The following is a 22,904-nucleotide window of genomic DNA, read 5'->3' as shown; positions in this document are numbered from 1 at the left end:
TTATTACGTAGTAGATATTGCGAAAATAAGCAAGAACTACTACATAGTAAACTTGAGTTTCGTACAATTCGGATTACTATCAAATTATAACAGGTTGTTTATTTTGGACAAAATTAGAAATATTTCTAATTCTAAAATCACCTGCAATGTATGTGTACTTTAATTCATTTTTTATCCAAGCTCATATTTCGAATAACTAGTATGCAAAAAAACTGCACAATTAAGTTTAAATACAGACGTTATTTAGTAATATTGAACCCATAATAACAATAAATTAAAAAATGTTCAAATTTAAAATTTACAATTAGCGACCAGAAATTTATTCAAATTATAATTTAATATACACAGTTGGACGTAAATCATCATCATAGTCAATCGTCGCATCGAAATACAGTCACTTCATCAAAGCTATTTTATTTGTACAAAATTCATTTGTTCTTAATTAATCACTATACGTGTATGCACAGTAGTTCCACATTGCATAAATTGAAGTTAGTCAGTTAGTTAGTTTATCAGGCATATTCCAAAGACTGCGTACTACGAATTCTATACAAGTTACTTTAACTATTCAGTAGTGATCACAATAACTCGAAAAAGTCAGCATTTAAATTTATTTTTAATTAAAGAGATCCATAGAGTAACATGATTTCATGGAGTTATAATATAGAATAGTGAGCACAGTCAATCGATCATTAATAAATGGAATTCCTTGGTAAACTTCAATAAAATGGATCAGCCACGCATATGTATAATGTTTATGTATGTAAATCGTAAGGGAGAGGGAGGGAGGGGGGAAGGGGAGGAAATACAACATTAGTCATCGATATACAAAAATTGCGATATTTTTGGCAATTTAAAAAAAATTGAGCTAATCTTAGAAAACTAATTCTTACATAACTGGACAACAAAATCCAGCTGTAACATCGTTAGTAGGATTTTAATCGTCTTTATGTTGATAACATAATAGCAAATATACCTACTACAGCTGTGATACTTCGCTTAATATTTCATTTGTGAGTTTCGTTCGAACAATACAAATATTTATTATCCTTAGTTTGTCCATTTATCGATATAAGATCCGTAAAGCACGAGAGTATTAGGGATTACAGAGTCTGCTAATAATACTTCAACAGAAATAAACCGTAAATATACATACACAAATAGCAAAACTTTTCCTGTAATCATTCCACTTCCGTCTATGAAGCGGATATCAGTCAGTTCTTAACTCGGTGGATCGGAGTCGACGACACATTAACGAATTCTACGGAATCCGCGGATTGACAGTAGTAGATTAAGTAGGCTCGAGTAATCATTTGACAAATGGAAGATGATTGAATAAATATTGAAATATACGTACAGTGAATTGGCGTTCTGCAAATTCTACAATTAATCCACTTAGTTTCCATTAAAACTACAGCGATATACTTTTACGTTAGCTATCGGTAGTCATAAATTATGATTACGATATATTTTAAGAAAGTTTTTGCAGCCAATCACTTTGTCCCTAATAATATGTCATGAAGGTAAAAGTTGTAATTAAGTAGTTGTAAAACTAAACAGTTATTATAAATTATTATGATTATTGTGATTTAAATTATTTATACTCCTAATTTTTTTTACATTAAAACTGATGCAAGTATATTTTGAGAAATAAATACGCAATATATTTTAAAGTAATCGTTCAACCGCTCGCATAATCATAAGAAGGTTCGAAAAAAAAAATGCTGAAATATCAAGTTAGAATATGTAGAATCCAACCTATATACGACGTATAATAAACCTAATCAACTTAAAATCTATCGCCTGACTTATCGTTGTCAAGATAAATAATTTAATTACATGATTTGGGTTTTATACTTTACTGTTTTTTCCATACTCGAGGATCTGCTTGTGATAAAAAAGGAGGTACCTGCAATATTTTATTTTAATGAATAAAAAAATTAATTATTACACAAACATGCGTTCGAAATTTTATTTTTACTCAAATTCAACAAGGAGTCTTAATCTACTTACCCTTCGCTAGTTAACACATCCTTCAATTTTGCCCTAGTTATTAGATGATCGTCACATTTGAACCACTGATCTCTCTGCTGTCTAATAAACGCTGTGTAATGACCAGTTTCCAACGATCCCTCGTGGTTGATAACAGCGAAGAGCGAATACCTGTTATCACCGAAGGCAGTGTCTTCGCCATTTTTCGGAAAGCTATCTATCGTGGTGTTGTTATTACCGTTTCTTTTATGAGACATAAAAGGAGTCATGTCCAACTGTTCAGGGAAGGCTATAAAGGTCGATATCTTTTTATCCTGAATGCTAGAATGTTCGAATCTCTTCAAGTGAAAGCTGGCAACAATGGGTAGCTGTTTCATAGTTAATTGTTTTGTGCTTTCCTGGTAAGTTTGGCAATTACTACATTTTATCTTCGCACTTGATCCCAAGTGTTCGGCACGTGTAAAACGTTCTAGGCAGTCTAATAACGAGGTAGGTGGACCGGAACTGTCAGGCCCCGATGCTCCAGCAGTGGGGCCCAAGTCCAGGGAGATGTCCCAAAAAGGATCAATCGTAGTCGATACTCCACTGAAAAGTTAATTATTATCAATTCACTTATGCGATCGGCTATTTTTTTCGAGTGCCGGTAAAGCCGTTCACATCAACGTCAGCTTCGCTATTGACCTAGGATAATTGATTCTTGACTAAAGTATATTGGATCGGTTGACGTGGAAAGCTTGTTACCCTAATCGGATTTGTAATATCAACCTAAAACCCTTCCTTACTTGCACGCTTGGCAGACAACATCACTCTGCAATCCTCCGGTAAATATTTGATCTATAATACAATTACAATGATGAGGGTTGTCTTTGACCAAAATAGGGGCAGCCTCGCAGTGCCTGTGGAGTACATCTAGCGTTGCAATAAAGAATTCATGTGCATCTTGCTGTTCATAGCCAGCTAAATGCCTGGCGTGTGTCCAAATTAGATGAAGCAGTTTATGAAGTGTCAAGGGAGCCTTGTTGCCGGAATAAAATTCTTGGAAAAGGTGCGATACTTCACAAACAAGACAACGGCTTGGCTGGGGACAATGATGTCGATCAGCTAGAAAATAGTCCCGAAGAAGAGGCGTATGTATCAACGCCTGCACTATACAGTTCATGAAACAAGTACTACCGAGGTTTATCAGACCTCTCAGACCTGAAAAATTGTTTCTACATATATTAAACAGTCAGGAGTGTGGGAATCGACTCGCAATATTTCCTTACCTATAGTGGAATTTTCCACGATACGTCGACGTCGTGGATTTTTTCTCAACAAGTCCGCCTCAACTTGCGTCGGTTCCCAGGCTCTATAAAACTCTCCCAAACTAAGTGACCTCGCCGACTGGCTCCACTGTGACTTTGCAACCGCTGTTAATTCCCTGTCGTACACGTAGTCCCCACATTGGAAGCATAATATGTTGCCGTAGCATAGATCGACGGCTGTAATTTCAAATTCAATTTCTTTGTATATCGTCAAGTAAGATTATCAATTTCACTTATATTTAAATATGCTATAAAAGAGTTATGTACATCACTGATATTTTCAAATCAAAACCCGTTCAGACAGTGGAATTTTGCAATACAGTAAAAACAAGTAAATTACAATGTTTCAGTAAGACAAATATATATTCAACGTCTGTTTAGTTCTAGAAAAGTTTGTTACTTAATGCTAGACAGTAAATAGTTATAATAGTTTATTCGTCCTCCGGCTATAAATAGGTCCCTACCTATTTTAATACCAGCAACAGCCCTTGAAATTAGAGCAAAGTTAAAATTGTGTGATTTATAAGATAAACAATATGAAGTCAGTATGAAAAAATATCCTAAATTATGCTCAAAATATACCTATTTCTATAAATAAATACTATAGACTGGGTATATATGTCCCTTCTACGTGCTTCGAGTAAAACCTGCCAATATCCTATTAATATTACAGGCATGTGTATCTAATTTTCTGTCATCATCTTGGGTATTTGTTACATAATTGTTGTTCTATTCTTATGAAATTTTTTATTTTTCTATTTTATTTTCAAAACTGATTGCGTCGAAATTTGATTTTTATTTTTTATCAACGTGAGAGAAAGGTACTGTATGATTTATGGCGGACGAGATGTGGAATAGACTTGATATTTTCTAAATGATTTAGATGAAAACCTGGTTCATGTGACAGACAATATTACCTAGAAAATGTTTTTTGGTCTTGGCATGTTCTTGTATGTGTCCTTTCGAATAACAGCCAAAAAAAATGCAGTGCAAACACGAGTGAAGGCGATCCTTGTAAGTTTTACAGGTGTGACACAAGCAGCTCACTGCCTGTAAAGAAAAGGAGAAAAAGAATAATAATGACAACCAACGGACTATATCACTGCTTATAATTTGCTGCTTACACTTAATTACTGTCAAAATTATGACTACGTTACAGATCCTTAAAAATTAAATATTTCTTTAATAGGATACTTGAACTGATTAATAATTGGTATGATCCGCTTCACTTTTAAATTTAGTGCGGGTTCAAAGAATATTATGCAAATAAGAGTTTCTTTTTTTTTTTTTTATTAGTAAAAGGATAGTGAAATTAAGATACAAGAATAATTATAATAAATGAACGAAATGCATTTATTTGACCAGAGATAAACGGAACATAGCCTGAGTTCTAACAACAAACAGATGAATCAATTATATTATCTAATAGTACACCGTAAATGATTATCTTATTTTTATTTTAATGACTAAACAACTAAATGTCTCACAATCAGCTCACAAATTTCCTTTCTATTATCTTACACTGACTCATATTGCCCGCATATGATTATATTTTTTCTTTTTGATATGATACATTATCGACAATGCACAGTCATTTGCTCTCCTCAATTAACTGAACATTAATATGAGTAGCTTGCACATGTAATGAAATTATGAACATCATAATCAAAGAAGATTTGTTTTAGATTTGTACTGTTTTTTATGAATAAAATCTTATTTTATAGCTGATCACGTGTGGCATAATTTTGTTAACAATACTGTGCCATGATCATCTTGGAACATATAAATTGATCTCAATTTAAAAATTGAACTCAATCTTTCTGCGGTTTAATTAATTTCTTTAATAAAGATTAATTGTTATGCATTTAGTTATACGTTGATTAACATTATTGATTTTCGACCAATAGATGACAAAAAAAATGAAATAAAAAATTCCATCCATGAGATATCATTTTTGCAACATGTATATCGAGTTAAATTTCTGCTTTGTACACAGTCATAAATGTGGTATATGTGACCCATGCATGCACACCATTTTTTGAATACAAGGAACACATATTTCACAAATATGACGAGCAAGTATAGACGGCGTTATTATAGCGTGTAAACATAATTTCGTGTCGGGCAAAGGAATATAATGTCCACACCTGTTCGACGAGTGGAAAAATTCGACAGAAAACGAGAAGAAGCGAAAGGGGAGGGGAGTGACATACAGGACGAGAAAAAAAGATTTGCCGTCTATTACGACTGACGAGCAAAATGATTGCTAAAACAATATAGTCATAGGTATATCAGATAAAAGGTATGATTATAATAAATTGAAAATGGTAAACGCTGAAGCGACTGCAGGTCGATCGAGAAATTGAGAATATGCAAATTAACGAAAAAGAGAAAGAAAAAAGATTGAAAGATCAAGGAGTGGAAAATTCGGGAAATATCGGGACACGAGTAGGAAATTTGCATTAAATCTTTGAAAGTCCGTGATTTCTGATAGGAATTATGATAATCACTCGTTTCTTTCTGTAATACACAACGATAGGAAGAGAAACGAGTAACCTCACTTCTAGTATTTCTTATACCTTGACCGCAGTGTTAAAAGAATGACACCGCGAATACTCTGACATTGAGCAAAATCCGTGGATCTGGTATTTACACGTCATAGTACGCGATGAGTGTATGATATATTGTACGTTTTTAGTAATAACGAGTAAAAAAAAACGAAGGAATCATCGTTATTCTCAGCATGACCAAGTCTCGACGTATATTTGTATTTTTCAATTATCATCAGTTTCGATTGAATAAAGAAAATGATTTTTTTTATCGGGGGTTTTAGTCGGATGCGAGTAGCGTGAGAGAGACAGGCGCGTGTCGGTAAAGTACGAATTCACACTCGTAGCTATCTACCATGCTGGAAATGTGAATGAACAAGAGTGTGTGGCATAAGTTTGAATGTCGGGTGAAGTTAGGTGACCGAGGAGTAGCTGTGGCTGTGACACCGGACGATCGCAGTCCGCGACAAAACACTATCGCGATCGAGCGTGTTTTGTTTTCTGTCGTATCTGAGAGGTGGAGCAAAACATAGTTGATTCAAATTGCCGTGACAGACTGATAGTACAATATTTACCTTTAGACGTACACACATAAGTATATTCGGGATGGTGGAATATATTATTTGTAAACATAGATAGGGGGAGGGGGGGGGGGGGGGGGGAGGGAGGTATTCCACACTATTATCAGTATCTCTAAAGGTTTGGAGATGTGTAAAAAGATGTCGCACCTTCCTTACGCGTGCCTCGGTCGAAGTGCTGGTCACGAAATAGGAGTGTATTACTTTGTACGGCTGTATCCCCTTGGCTGCTTTGAAATTATTCAAGTGTATGCAGCCATGATCGCTCATCTCAATATTGCGGGGGCTTGCTCGTTGTTACGACGGTTTCCCGAGGCGGTAGTAACGTTACCGATGTATCCTCAAAAACCACTAAAATATCAGAAACAAACCGACGAATTCGAGTCTGTAACCACGGGGCGTAGCACGCTCGCCAGTTCGACAGCGTGCGTGGCGTTGACATGGAAAGTCTCGGTGAGCCGTGATGTATCCAGCTCAATTGTCGTTAATAAAACAGTGGAAGCGTTTCGATAACAATATACTATCGTCAGATATCTATGAAATATCTATTTTTCGTCCACGTTTTCGACACCCGAGAGGCAACGGACGCCAGCCGGTTACTGCAGCACCGGTACTCGTCGCCATCGCTCCCTCCATCTCCGTCTCTCTCTTTTACTCATCGTCTCTCTCCGTCGCTATACCGAAGCTATCCTCTTTCTCTTTCTCTCTCTTTCCCCTCCAACCAGCGCCAGCCGACGACAGTAGCGTAACATACGGGCTCTCCAAAACTACTCGCCATCGTATTACGTGTTCCGATTTCGCTAGCCTTTACTTCTCATTCTCGCGATTTTTCAACTAAAATTCAGAATTTTCTGCAATTCCTCGATCGCATCCGCGATTTCAACAGTTTTATGAAAACTTTTCCACAAATCAAATCCCTAATTATTATATCTTTGACAGAGAACTGGTATATGTATGAACATGAACAATGGGATAGTTGAGAAGGTGCGAGTTACTAAAAACTCGCAATAGAAATTATCAACGACCACACAGCGTGTAGTACAATAATTCTCATAACTGCAAATGCAATTCGCTGTTGGTCGGCGACAAAGTGAAGTGCAAATCATGCCTACGCACAGATCGTACGATTGGTCGATAAGCATAAGCTTATAAAGACATGTACACGTGTTAGTTTTTTTTCATTCCCAGCCTGCGTCTCTCTGTATCCCACTTTTTATACCCAGCCGACGTTTTTTTTTCATCTCGTTTTTGAGGGTAAAATTTTTTCTACGGAGCAACCGTATCCGGTCACATCTGCGGGGACGTGAAAAGGGGCTCACGGATACCCCAATCAAATTTCTCGTGGGTTGTCCCTGATCTGTCCTTCCACCTCCCGGGTACCTGCTGTGGTTTTTCGTAACAGCTGCGCGCGATATGCATTCACGTCCTTTCAAAGCCGCTTCGCAGGACATTGCGGTAAATGCCCGTCCCTGTGAACTGAGAGAAGAGTCGACTGACCACTACGTTCTGAAATGCCCGAAAAGGAAGAATTGTGGAAAGAAAAATGTCCATCATCGCCAGCCTCTGAGTAAATTCAGGGCCTCCTAATTCGTCGGTCGTGGAATTGTCGTAATTAAGAGATCCTCCGCCACTCTTCAACGGTCTAGACGCTCGGACTGTTCCCTGGCGGTTTTTTCATGAATTTATTGGCGCACGTCGCGGTTTTTAGGTATATAATACACATAATCTCGCAGGATAATGAGTTGACTTACCGACGGTAAACTGCTACCAGCAAATGCTATCGGCGCGACCGATAATCTAGAAAATGTTTATAACATACACGATATTTCAGAACGCTGGATTATATAAACTATTGACAGGCGGGATTATCCAAGTTTAGTCGTGACTCACAACTGTTTTGAAACAGGCTAAAGAATACGAATTTTTCTCATCCCAGGAGTTTGTTTTTTAACCAAGCGGTTGACGCTGAAGGTGGTAAAAAAAATTTCTCCCACTTCAGCACGCAAGCAAAGTCATGTCGAGTCAAAATCGATCGCATCATAGCCTTGAATGACGCTACAGCCACGAATGCAATTTCACCGCATTATACATTCTGCACACGTATAATAAATCCGCAACTACATAATATTCCAATTAGGAATAGCCTATTGAGGATTGAGTTGAGTTAGAAAAGCTTTTAACGGCCATAGAAACCACGTTATGAAGCAACTAAACCTTTTGTGTTTAAGAATAATGACTAATTCTACAACAAAGACTCGAGCATAAAGTTCAAATTTAAATGTTTCAGGTAATTGAACTACCTATAGTAAAATCGTACGCTTCTTGACCATCTTATTTTCACTGTCATACGAGAAATTTATTATCATTCGAAAGGATGGGTATCCAACAGTTCCATTTGTTTCTGAAATCGTTTGCCAGAAATTTTAATCCGACGGTTGTAAAAGTTGTGTTTTCGAAATTGAAAGAAACAGCTGGGGTACAAAATATGCGTGTATCTTCTATATTCGATTGTTTATTCGTATTATAGCATACGTATAATTACGTATAGTTTGCGTAATCGTGAACAGCAATTACTATTACATTTATAAGTACGAAGCGTATACGAAATTATAAATTAAATTGTGATCACGATCATCATCGAATTTTTATAGGGTTATCTTAACTCTTATCTTATCTTAACATATAATAAATAGACATATATTAATATTTTTATAATCTGTAACTTTTATGCATAAAAATATATTAACTCTGCTTTCCCAATAAATAAACATACTATATATAATATTACGATAAGATTGACGTCAAATTTTTCTGGAATTCAAACAAAATACCCTTGCTTTTATTGAATTTCAGTTGTATAGAGAAATTCAATAGAAGAATAATTTCAATCTCAATGATCAAAGCGTTGATGCTAATTGCAAGTGATAAACATCGTGCGTTGCATACGCCTTTACGTAAACATTTACGGAATGAATATGGCCAATGAAGATCAGTGTCGTATTACGCGTAGACACCTTACAGAGCTTCGAGGACTGGAGCGAGTGAAATCACCAAGGACAAACCACGAGAAATAATACATTTTAATTAAAACACGAAACTCCGTATATCAAATGATAAATCTCGAACCTGAATACTGAGCAATACTGAAGTTGAAAAAAAATTAATCAAAGTTAATTGTTACCAGCATAATTATGATATCTACATTGAAAGAGTCCAAAAACGACTATCGATTTTCAGATACAACGGATCATCAGCGACTCTGGATAATTATTATTACCCTCTGCATGTGCGCATCACTAAAATTGCATACCTGATTGATTGATTCGGTGCTTCCGTTGCTTCCATTATTTCTTGGTAGGTATCAAACGCTCTGATTATCCACGTGTCCGACAATCTTTACTGCAGTATTTCCGATAAATCGCCCGTCCATTTGCTTAAGTAAAACGTTGTCACTTTACGCCTTTATATGTATAGGTATATTTACCCAGGGCTGGAATTTATATATATATTATAATACGCACAAGTGTATACGTATGTACACACACACATTTACGCGGTCATGAGTCAAGTAATACGTGTATCGCATAGCTTATTTGCAGTTGTAAAACTGCGCGCGAAGATTTTGCAATTCGTTCAAGAGCACTCTCACGCCTGGGAATATGTTACGCCCGTACGAGCAGTGCGAATAATAGAAATTGAAATATAAGAGTAACTATTAAACTATTTCCCAGGGCCCCGCCAGCCGACTAATTATTTATACGCAACTTTTCAAACTCGGTTAGATTATACGGTACAAAAATATACTCTGCAACAATTTCCGGGACAATAAATTGAGGGTAAAAAAAAAGGTGCGCTTCATACAATGTCATCGGGTTTCCGATCTGTCGGCCCTTTTTGCGTGAGGCGTGACCCGAATCGGCAAGTTTGTCCAGGGTGTGGCCATCAAAGTAAATTTAGCTCTGTTTTTTTTTTTTTAAGTTTTTTTTTTTATTTTCTTTTTCTTTTCGCATTTCGCACGAGTCTTCTGCACGAAGCGCGAAGACTTAATGAAGTTCGGACCTGCCCGTTGTAAATTAGAGCATAAGGATGAATTGGTGGAGAGGTAAATATGTGACCATTGATGTTTCACGATAGTCCAACCTTGACCTACAGATTCAATGATAACATTGATATTGAAGTCACTCGTTGCATGACCGTAAAAACTAATTGAACGATGTTTTTCGCGTGTTAAATATAAACCGCATAATTATATTCTATGTACGTATATACACTATAATACATACATGCAACCCCAGATACAACCTTGTAGCTGGCCATGAAAGATCATAATGTTTATCCTTTTTTTCACATTTATATTTATATACGTATTGACGTTGCCTTTTTTCTGCCTCATTAGTCCGACTTGATAAAAGCATTAAGAGTTTTCTAAGTATGAATCCTCGTAACTATAAGCATATATGTTTTTACTTGTCACTCATCACGTATATTTGCGATATTTTGCGCGGGCAAAGGCTGCTGGAGCCTTGAAAGGATACAATTAAGGTGATTAGCGGGTATGTGTTCGGCTCTGTTTTTCCCTTTTTTCCTGTCACGTAGTTAAATGGAATAAAAGTAATGTTCCCATCATGATTAAGTACGTGTTTGATATTGTGAATTTTGGCAATGTCATCGTTTTACTGGGCAACCGTCCAAATCGGTTGGAAACTAATAAATTTTTCTTTAAATTTCAAATCATTTCTCTTTCAGAGGATAAACTTTTTCGTTTACAATGCTTGGGCTTTTTTAGTTTCTGCACTTGTAGTTGAATAAAAAATCTGAAAAAATTTAGGCTACTGTTTCAGAGTTGGGACAATTGTAGAAAATTTTTTTAACAAAATCATAAATGGTTAGGATCAGACTTTAGTGGTATAGTGGTGGGTGTAGGATAACGGATCATTGCACACAAACGCGGCACATTGATGGAATCTGACATAAAAGCACGTTTTTTAAACATCGGAATAGTTGCAGCTGCTGAACCCACGCATGAAAATGATTACTCATACCCGAAAACAGACATTTGAGTACAATTTCTTATACCTAACAGCCCATGTAATATAGGTTCATGATAGTTACACCCAGATTTTTACATTTTTTCAATTTGTCATCACCTGCAATTAATTCTACAAAATTAAAACAGAACTCTCTTTGCCACGCGCCCTATAAATCTCCCTCGGAGAAAGTAAAATAACTGTGTCAAAGCTGTCAAATCAATATTTCTTATGATACTAAATTATCCAAATTTTTTAACGTTTACTAATTATACTTGCGCATATACTCATCCATACTATTGGTTAATATATTAGGTATACTTTAATACATGTCAGGTCAAATGTACATATTATGTAAATAAATTTCAGCATGTGATATTTGTATATCATTGTTGGGAAACATTGAGTGATTTTCGTCAGGTGATGCGGACGATAGTCGCTTCTGTGAGAAGAAAGTATCGTTGTTGGGTTGTTTTTTGACAACATTTACAAGTGAGATGACAATTTTACAAAATAAACAAAGCCCACGCAACTGTAATTGAATTTTGCAAAATCTTGTACTTGATTTGATTAAAATATCATTTGGTTGTAAAAGCCCTGTCAATAAATGAATCCCGCACGAGAATCATCAACATCAATGTTATCATAAGATGATGTTCCGACTTATCCATACTGTTTGTCTATTTGTCACCGATAAACTGGAGAATCAGCGGGGACTGATTTACATGAAACCTGCGCCAAATTGTTCCTTAGATCTGCCCGAGTAACATAGGCTACATAAATTATGCAAAATGGATCCAATTAGTACTATATAATATACATAATAATAAGTATTACAGCGGTACAGGAAGAATAATGAAAGCAGAGTTTTTCCGTAGCACACAATCGTCGAAAAATGATAAATCAACAAGCGACGAAGACGAGGAGAATGGCAAATGCAGTGGATATAGCGATTCGAATTTGACCAGCAGCGGCAGTGATTATTGGAAGTTCCGGCGCAGTGCCGTTGGGGAAGTACTGATAACTCTTCTGCATAACGTTACTGGATATGATTCTGTAGTTAATCTCATTTCCGTTAACCTTATTGTTCAAAAAGTTCTGAAACCTGTTGGTGACCCACCAAAGTCGACCATTTTCATGAAAAGCGAAGGTATCGGGCCACTGGAGGAGCTGATGATTCCTGTACATTTTTCTCGGCCCACTAGCGAAGATTTGATTAGCCACGGTGTCCCACATTGCGATGGCGTCGTCGGCCAAAAGACCGTAGTAAAGAACCCCGGTGTTTGACATAACCATGCCGCTGGTCTGGGAAGTTTTTCTACCCACGTCAACCACGTACTTCTGGACATTTCGTACAGAGCTGTTTTGCAAGACCTTGACCGGAATGGCGTAGAGATGAATCGAAGAGACCGACGAGTAGTAAAGCGTCCTGTTTGGTTCAGGAGGCGAAAGAGCGATGCCGTCGATGTTGATGGGCTCCTTGACGGTGGTGTCTGACACCACAAACGTTATCGCGTCGGACTCGGCCTTCATGGAATTATGAGTGACCTTGTGAGCCTTGTTGTCCTTTAGAGAGTAAACTATGATCGCGGGTTCGGGTCCACTGTCTGATATATAGGCGTACCCGCCATCCTGGTGGTCGAGAACGATGTCGTTCAAGTTGGAAGAGTTGTGAGCAGCAATCTCTTGAGGGAATTCGATATTCCTCAACACCGCCCCTCCGTTCTCCAGGTCCAATATCACCAGACGTGGCGGACACTTTGTAGCCTGGTAATCGGCCATCGTCTCTGTCCGTCCAGTGTCCAGGACCCACATTCTACCCTGAGGGTCGATCTCCATGCTCTGCACTGATTGGAACGCGTTGCAATCGCCCGCCAACTGCATGTCCCAACTCGGATAAGCTTCCAGATCCGGACTGGTGACGTTCTTGGCCTTCGTCGCAGACAATGGAATCCTCGCAAGGGTGACTGGAACTCCGCTCTTCCGTCGGGGTATCGTCAGATAAATGTAATCCTTCCACAGCTTTATACCAGATATAACATTGTTTGCCGCTATATACGAGTTAGGAGAGTCTTTCACAACTTCATTGTCTGTCACCCGGTCACTGTACTTTATGACATTCCATTGGAAATTCACTTCCAACGGTGGATATTCTGTGACTACGATCGTCAGCAGGCAAGCTAAGAACGTGAGCCTGATCATTTCAACTTTTGAAATGTAACGTCGCGAATGCAGGACAGAAATAAACTGTTTTTTTTTTATGTCTTCAGAACCGTAACGGTTCTAATCGAAGGTTATTTTCGGAAGGTCTGTAGAGGGCCGGGTTTTCCGTTCGCCGCGTTTCTCTCTTACGGAAATATGCAATACGTCGAACTGGTCAATACGATCGCCTCTCAGAACAACTTTATCAAGCCATTGCAGGCCTCACCGATTCGCACACTTTATGTTATAAGCCCAGTGGAGTACTATACGCGTGCAGGACACTATTTCCCCGAGCTTCTGAACCTCTCGTTTGAAACTTGGTCGCTTCTATAATTAACTTTGATTATATATACGTTCACGCGTTAGAATTCGTACCGTGCCAACTATTGCCTAATACAAGTCACCGGTATTCAACTTGATTGCAGATGTCGCAGGCCTGAAATCTGGAAGTGGAGGATCTGCTATGAGGTAAACGATGTCCGGCTTAAACGGCTTCCGCGGTTTAACTGGCGAAGACGCGGTACCGAAGCCTCCGTTCTCTGCAGCGCCCACGTTTCCGGTCATCCCCCACCGTTTCCTTCCTACACACCCAGTGCCGATCAATGATCGACCTTTTGGAACTGCACGTGTTTCAACGATATACGTTAACCAATCCATTATCATCAAAGTTCGACAGAATATCTAGGGTCAAATCATTGGCTTTATCTTGGGTTGATGTGTAAGCAAGCACATTGAAGGTACCTATTGACCAGCGTAAAAGCTTTCATTGCACCAAGTACAACCCAGCGTTTGAAGACTTTTAACGATGAGTATCTCTTGGTTCCTTCCCAACGTTTTCTACTTTGTCCGGGGATTAAAGATTTGTGCCGTCAACTTTGAAATATAGGCCTACGTGAGAAACACTGAAGAGTCAAAAATGTTATGTTTGACAAAAAGTTCAAGCCTTATAATAATCGATGCTTTTGATATTTAAATAATGGAAAAATTTGTCATCGATTGTTGTTTGTAACGGAATATGTACTCAAGATTTGAACTTTGCAAGGGTTGAGTTCGCCTTAAATCCGCAGGCTTTTATAAAAGAACTACCAATATGACGCTGTAAGTATTATGATGAGTAAGAACTTAAGACGATCCATCGGCTGGAGACCGCGCGTATTATTTGATTACTCGGGAGTCGAGGCGTGGACGCATCTGGCAATATTCATGTATTTATTGTTTTCTAAAGCACGATCGCGCCATGGCTAAGAGCCAAATAATTTATTTAAAAACCAGAAACTGTTTCAAGGTGAAAACCATAACCCGTAGCTCACGTATCTATAGATATGATGGCAAAAACTTGATGGGTTGGATTTATTCTAAGAGATATTCATTTCAGAATGAAAAAAACACAAACGGTTCGGTGGAAAATCTTTGCTTTTTTACTGAGATGGAACCGCGCACAGTGACTGCACTATTCGTTTGTGGTACTTGTTTTGTCATTCTAATGTTAACAAAATCCGTTTAATAGTTCGTATCGAATCCGGTATACAATATTACTGTACACTGACCTATTTAGTTGAAAATTGGTTAAGAATATCCCAAAAAATAAATTTAGGGGGCACAAAGTCGTACTTTGAAGTTCAACTAACGATCTTGTAGAAGAAATAGGCTATTTTCTTTAAAAATTTTTGTCATATTTAGGTCCAAGTTGTTTGGTTTTGGTAACGTTTTCAGAAAAATCTGATATTTGATATTACACACCTACGTCCGTTTTTCCAAATACTTGCAAACGATTTCTTAGGCGACAGTTTGCTTTTAACGTGGTTTTAGAGTTTTTTTCCAAGTTTGACGTTTTTGGGGAAAAAACCATGTATACCTATAGGGCATTTCGTTTACGAACGGTCGTATCTACCAAACAATAATTACGTCAGCCTTAAGCAGAAAATAGGTAATTACGTACAACACGAGTTTACACAGCGTTCATGGAAATAGCAGTATAACGATCCCACAAATTGGATTCGACAGATGAATAAATACAACGCAGAAATTTGATATCCATTATCACCGTACACTAAGGAGGAGTGCCAATTACAGCCTGAAAGCTCGAAACTCTCTCGCGGAGATGAGATGTAGACCAAACGTGTCGTAAAACCGTCGACTTTGGTTGCGCTAAAATTGGGTTGAATCGATTTACGACTCAACTGCCGTTTCCCGCGCTTTTCTGCGTATACACCCAGTACGTGTATAATTGGTGCGGCAATTTTACAACCATTTTTGTGGCTCTTTCCGGGTGCATTATGCATCCAATTGGAAACGAATAGGCCAATGTATGCGTTTCAACTACTTACTATTTACGCCCCTGGGCCAAATTTCTAATTTCTAATCATGTTTGGTATGCCATTTCACGTCTATCAGTCAATCATAACAGGGGAAAATCACAACGATTGGCACATATAATTCACTGCAGTTTTCACACTCGGAAAATTCTACATGCGCTTTACCATTACCACGCAGCTTTAGGATTTAATCTCTGCGTCTTGATTATCAGGGTGTGAATTTGAGCGTCCGAAAATAGTTAACAAACATCTCGAGCTTGATGATGCGGAAGTTCAAGTTCGTGCAAGAATAACTTCCAACTGTCCCAGCGATGGATGCCAAACTGTCTTGTTCGTGCGTAATTATACGGGCAAACGGAATCGAAGAGCCGAGACCCGAAAGTGGAAATTCACGACCCGTGGTTCCGGTGGCAAATGAATTTCGCTTTGCTACGCGCGTCCCGCATTCTGCTCCTACGCTCTCCACCCATTGCATCGTTACATCATCATCGAAGAACGAGTGCCGAAGGTGTGCGCACATCCCATTCCTATCCCATTGGTCGTCGGATACGATTTACTGGTCATGGATTTTTATGAAAAACGACCCGGTCGTTGTTACGACTCGGGCACGAATTTATACAAATTGCAGTACACGTAGGCACGAAATGCCAATATGTCCCCCTGCAGAGGAATTTTTTCTTTTACTCAATTTTATATTCTCGTTACCGTAATTGCCGTACTTTACGGTGGCAAAATTTTCGTCAGCGTTATTTTTACGCGTATTATAACTTAGCGGAACAGCGTTTCATCGCAACAGTCTATAATTATTCAAAGAGATAACTTTTAGCACGTAGATTGCATGAATTTGGGGAAATAATAAGCACTGGAATGATATGAGAATGTCAGCGTGATGCAGGAGTAAAAAAAAACGATCTATGCGCACATGATCCATCTGCTTCATTTTTTCAGATTTGAAAAACTCTAATCATCTATACATATATAATATTCATGGTAATCAAACCCAATAACAATTCGCAATGATTACGCCAATGATTAACCTTTTTTAAATCTGAAAAAATCTGGCTATTAATATATTAATAATTATAAACTGTCACGGAGAGACAAGTTTCCGTTGACGATGAGTTGTAATTTTGCGTAAAAATAACAGTGACGAAAATCTTTTGAAAAATTATTTTAAATTGATTCGAGTTTCTGCACATTTAAATTATTTACAGTACGTGAATCGATTTAAAGAAATCTCGAAAACACGGAAAGAAGCTCGCGAGCACGACGGCACGTGAACCTGCACATGTTAATTGCAAGTAATGATGCTTACGTCTCAACGTAAACGTTGAAGTAATGAGAATGGCCGATGAAGCTCATTGCAAGTGTGGTCAGTAGACTCTTTATAGAATTCCGAGAGCTGGAGCGACGAAAATTATCTAACAAGAATTAATCACGAGCAATATTATTCTTTAATGTTAAAAATCAAACTTCAGATTCTGTAACGAATATCATATGGCTGAATAATTAATATATCGGGGAAAAAAAACGTTCAAACAAAGGTATAATTGGTGATTGTTTAATTGTAATATCTACATCAGAAGGTCTAAGTAAAAATTAAAAAATTTCGCAAACGACCATTGATTTTCAGGTACAACGGATCACCAGTGACTGTGGATGATTATTATTACCCTCTGCACGTGCGAATCACTAAAATTGCACACCTGACCGACTCATACACTACTTACTGTTAGTAGGTATAAAATGTTCAGATTGTCCTCGTGTCCGACAATGTATGCTGCAGCATGTTCGATGAAGTCACCTGTCGATTTGCGCATATGGTGACGCCTTGTCACTTTACGCTTATACAATATTTGATATGCTGCAGCGTACGCACAAGTACGTTGGAAATTAATCTTCATACGCATCATTTGCGTGTTTGCGTGGCCACGAGTCAAGTAGCACGCGTATCGAACGTACAGCTTCTGTTTAATATAAGGTACGTATGTCGTATAGTCGGTCTACGTGTATGGAGCCGAGTTGCGTACGGTTGTAAAATACTGGCAGAGGTCTTGAATGAATTATTCAAGAGCACATTCAACATTCCTGAGAAATTTAATACCCGCACGAGCTGTGCAAATCATAACAAAGAAATTAAAAGACTCACTAGTCAACTTCGTCCCAGGTGATTACGAAAATTTTTCGACTCACTTTTCGATTAACGTCTAATCCCATGCATCTGACCAAGCTAATTCCGATGAGTTATTACTCGTTGAATCTAATCTGAGGTGTGTTTCACCGAAGCATTTGGGGTTTCGATATCATTCGAAACCATTTCGTAATCTTCGAAATCACGTTGAAATCAATAATATTAAAATAAAATTCTAGATTAATAATCGTAAATTTAATCATTGGTAGTTATGAGAACTAATTTAGGATTACAGGCATCTCTTTTTGAACTTGAATATCTCTCGCAACCGTTCTATAAAATGTAAATAATCACTAAACACTCAATGGCGGTGTCAATTTTTGCTCCGGTGAAACAGGCCTTGATCTAATCGTAAATCGAAGCAATTATTTGAGTGTAGATATAACACGAAAGGTGTGAAAATTTACATTTTACTCGTGTATTGCACACCAAGGGTGAAAGCGTAATGAAGTTAGACCTGTTAGTTGTAAATTAGACCGTAAGGATGAATTGGTGAACGAGTAACGGCGTTGAAATATTGGTTACATCATATATAGACCAACCTTGACCCAACGGTTTCAACAATAAAACTGAATCAAGTGTCTCCTTGGCCATAACAAAGAATGAAATAATGTTCTTCATGGATCGAATAAATCGCATAATTACATAACACGCACAATTCCAGATTCAAGAACGTTACGGCTGGCCATGAAACATTACGCGGTCACTTTTTCATACACCTATCCACACTTTAAGGGAATCAAGGCTATTATCAGCGAGTCGATGTTCCTAACTACGAACAAATAATATACCTATGTATTCGTTTATCACATACATTTGTGTAAATTTATGTAGGCTTAAGTAGATGCGTTGGAAGAATATATAATTGGGTGATTAGCGCGTGCGAATTGTGCGTTAGTTTCGTTTTTTTTCATTTTCTTTTTCATGTGATTGACTACAATAAATACGTTTCCAATATAATCGTTTGATTTCTCAAATGCTAGCAACATCGTCGCGATTTGTGGATTTTCTATTTCCTTCTTCGTATAATTTAAATATATACAGCTTTTCTGTGTTAACATATATATCGTAAGCTTATTCTTATATAATTATATTGACAAGGTGCTAAGTTGGGACGAAACGTTCTCTTTTCGCCAGTCGTTTGAAAAACTTGTGCCAAAAAAAAAAAAATAGAACTCGGGAGATTGTCGTTTGGGTCTAATTTTAAAAGGTCAACGTCGAAATTCGACATTGTTCTATTTAAACAGCATGGGAAAGACACCGTTTTTTTTTTTTTTTTATCATTATAACGTACTGAAATTAGCCGCATTTAACGATACGACGTTGATACTGGAAGCATTTTGTGGAGAAATTTTCGAAATGAGCTTTTAAAATTGGGTTCAAGAGACATCCTATAGAGAGGATGTTTGGCCGTATACGACAAGTTTTCCAATCGAACTACCCAACATATTTAAGATAAGATACATGTATATGTGACAGACTTTTTCTTATACTTTTACTAACATATTATAGTATAATATTATTCGTTTTTCCTGCGAACTATTATCCTACGTAGCGTAGTTACATAAAGCAACAGGTAGTTATAACGAGGTTTCCGCACATGGTAGCATACGTGTACAACTAGCGGGTTATCCTAAATATATGTGGAAACAAATGGAGTAATACGTGAGCGCAGCATATCGACGGAATGTAACATAGATGCACGCTCTGATAGATTGGAATTGATCGTGACAGCTGAATCCGCATCCAATCGGTAACTAATACTGGAAAACTGACTTTTAGGTAAAGCACTTACATGACAGTTTCACAACACAATTTTCGATATCGATAATTTGTATAAAATACTACAATTATAACTGCAGGTCGCAGCTAGAGAGTGCGAGTGAACGACTATCGGGCTTCGCCATATCGGAAAAGAACTCTAAATTATAATATTTCCAACTCCATGTCATCCCAATTTGATCAACTAGGAGCTGTCAAAATACTTTGTGACGGTGTACCAATTATTGGTACAAAGTCGGGCAAATCGTAAGTGAGACGATACTGGATTCGTGCTTTTTAATACCCGTTTATATTTGCGAACGAGCATTTTGTAAGTATAATTTTCTGACGGAGGTTCAACGGTGTCGTATAATTTTAGTATACTAGGTATAATTAATGTATAACATGTACAATATATATAATATAACATACATATACGTAATACGATATTATAGTTGAGTAGGAATATTAACGTCCACGGTGTTTTTTCGTCGCACGGAATTGTTTAACGGAAAAAATTAACACGCTAGAAAGACGAGAAGGATGGTAAATACGGTGGACATCGCGATTCGAATTTGACCAGCAGCGGCAGTGATAACTGGAAGTTCCGGAGCCGTGTTGTTGGGTAAGTACTGATAACTCCTCTGCATAGCGTTACTGGATATGATTCTGTAGTTATACTGAGTTACATCGACCTTATCGTTCAAAAAGTTCTGAAGACTGTTGACGACGCACCAAAGTCGAGCCTTTTCGTCGAAACCGAAAGTGTCGGGCCACTGGGTGAGAAGGTGATCCCTGGAGATGGTTCTCCGTCCGGTAGCGAAGGGCTGACTTGTCGAAGTGTTCCACATAGCGATGGCGTCGTCGGCCAAAAGACCGTAGTAAAGAACACCGGTGTTTGACATGACCATACCGTCGCTCTGTGAAATTTTGTTGCCCAGATCTACGACGTAATTTTGAACGTCGATTATCGAGCTGTTTTGCAAGACCTCGACGGGAATGGAGTAGAGATTGAACGAAGACAGCGGCGAGTAGTAAAGCGTCCTGTTTGGTCCCGGGGGCGAAAGAGCGATGCCGTCGACGTTGACGGACTGGATGACGTTTGTGCCTGCGACCACAAACCTCACCGCATCGGGTTGAGCCTTCATGGTATCGTGGGTGACCTTCCGAGCCTTGTCGTCCTTCAGGGAGTAAACTATGATCGCGGGTTCGAGTCCGCTGTCCGATATGTAGGCGTAGCCGCCGTTCTGATGGTCGAGAACGATGTCGTTTAAGTAGGAAGAGTTGTGGCGAGCGACATCGTCGGGGAATTTGAATTCCTTCAAAACCGCACCTCCGTTATCCAGGTCCAATATAACCAGACGTGGCGGACACTTGGCAGTCGGATGTTCGCCCATCGTCTCGGTTCTTCCCGTGTCCAGGACCCACATTCTACCCTGAGGGTCGATCTCCATGCTCTGCACTGATTGGAACGCGTTGCAATCGCCCGCCAACTGCATGTCCCAGCTCGGATAAGCGTCCAGCTTCGGCTTGGTGATGTTCAAGCCTCTCTCGTCCTTCACCGGAGTTGACGGTGTCCTTGCAAGGGTGACTGGAACCCCGCTCTTCCACCGAGGTATCGTCAGGTACATGTTATCCTTCCACAACTTAATACCAGCGATTGGGTTGTTCTCCGGTATGTAGTGGTAACGAGCGTCCTTTTCGGAGTATTCCGGCGGCCAGTTGTAACTTATGGTCTTCCATTGGAAGATCACTGAGAACGGCGCGTGTGCGACGACAAACGTCGTCGTTAGACAAGCGAGCAACGCGAGCCTGAGCATTTTATCTTTCGAAATGCAGGACCGACTCAAGTTGTCCTTTCTTATTCTTCTGAACAGATTTACACTATACACGATCAATGCACGTTACAGAATAATTTTACCAAGACACTGCAGGCCTAACCGACCTCTTCACTCCGTATTATAACTCGAGTCGATATGTAAACCCGCACAGGACACTTGTTTCTTGCCCTTCTCGAACCTCTCGATCTTGTAACTTGGTCCTTTCTACGGTTAAATTCAATTCCGATTATCTGTAACCTCGCACGGGAAAACTCGTACCGTGTCTCAACTGTTATCTAATACATATCGCCGGCACTGAGTTTGATTGCAGATGTAGGACGACCAAAATCTGCAGGTGAAGGGATAGCTGCGAGCTAAGCGATGTCCGGCGCAAGTGGCTTCCGCGGTTCAACTGAGAAAGACACGGTACCGAGACCTCCGTTCTCTGCAACATCGTTTCTCACATGTCCCCCCACCGTTTTCTTTCTCATACGCAGTTGCAATCGAGGGTTAGCTTTGGGAACCGAACATGTTACAAGGCATAGGTATACCTCCACGTATACATCACTGCCTGATTCGACAAAATATCCGTGACAAAATTATTGACTTCATCTTGAGGTGAGGTGTAAGCAATCATATACGAGCTACCTGAACCATAAAACCATTCATTGCACGAATTACGTCTTTCGGCATTAACGTCTTCAATCTCGATAACTGCCCAGTTAATTTGTGACCCTGTCGCTATCAAGTGATTGGAGGTGAAATTGTATAAAAGTGAAGGTCGTTTAAGATGACTTTTTTGCTGACAAGTAGTGACGATTTTTCGTTGCCTTAGATTATTTACAGCCGGTTTTGAGTCGATTTATAGTTCACTTTGTGTTGCTTGGTAAGCGAAGAGCGCTACATGCACCAGATGACAAACCTCTGGGCAAAAGAATTGACAATTAAACGTTGTGAGCATTGGAATGAGTAAGTTCTGGAGGTTGGAAACCACGCGTATTGTTTAATTACTCAGGAGTCGAGGGGCGTGCACATCTGACGATACTCAAGTATTTATCCTGTTCATATTTCTCACGCGCGATCGCGTCATGTTTACATGCCAAATATAAATTAATTAAAAAGTAGTAGCTACTTCCAGGAAAAATCTGTCATCCACACATTTCGT

At 38.6% G+C, this 22,904-nt stretch overlaps 3 protein-coding genes across 3 annotated transcripts; all 3 read right to left on the bottom strand.

The window, feature by feature from the left end:
* Positions 1–290: 290 nt before the first annotated feature.
* LOC124175308 (ubiquitin carboxyl-terminal hydrolase 22) lies at positions 291–7,212 on the bottom strand. Its single transcript, XM_046555414.1, has 6 exons — positions 6,574–7,212; positions 4,214–4,346; positions 3,258–3,473; positions 2,775–3,189; positions 2,014–2,577; positions 291–1,909 (listed from the first exon to the last, which is right to left on the bottom strand). Exons 1-6 carry the CDS (start codon positions 6,691–6,693, stop codon positions 1,852–1,854), a joined length of 1,506 nt encoding a protein of 501 aa, XP_046411370.1. The 5' UTR covers positions 6,694–7,212; the 3' UTR covers positions 291–1,851.
* A 2,085-nt stretch (positions 7,213–9,297) lies between these two features.
* Positions 9,298–16,574, bottom strand: LOC124175312 (major royal jelly protein 1-like). The gene has a single exon (XM_046555419.1). The coding sequence runs from the start codon at positions 13,650–13,652 to the stop codon at positions 12,354–12,356; it is 1,299 nt and encodes a 432-aa protein (XP_046411375.1). The 5' UTR covers positions 13,653–16,574; the 3' UTR covers positions 9,298–12,353.
* Positions 16,575–17,514: 940 nt separating this feature from the next.
* Positions 17,515–22,165, bottom strand: LOC124175311 (protein yellow-like). The gene has a single exon (XM_046555418.1). The coding sequence runs from the start codon at positions 21,737–21,739 to the stop codon at positions 20,438–20,440; it is 1,302 nt and encodes a 433-aa protein (XP_046411374.1). The 5' UTR covers positions 21,740–22,165; the 3' UTR covers positions 17,515–20,437.
* Positions 22,166–22,904: the final 739 nt, after the last annotated feature.

Source organism: Neodiprion fabricii, chromosome 2 (genome assembly GCF_021155785.1).
Source record: "Neodiprion fabricii isolate iyNeoFabr1 chromosome 2, iyNeoFabr1.1, whole genome shotgun sequence".
Lineage (NCBI taxonomy): Eukaryota > Metazoa > Arthropoda > Insecta > Hymenoptera > Diprionidae > Neodiprion > Neodiprion fabricii.
Note: the sequence above shows the minus strand (reverse complement) of the source record. Positions and strands in the feature narration are given on the sequence as shown.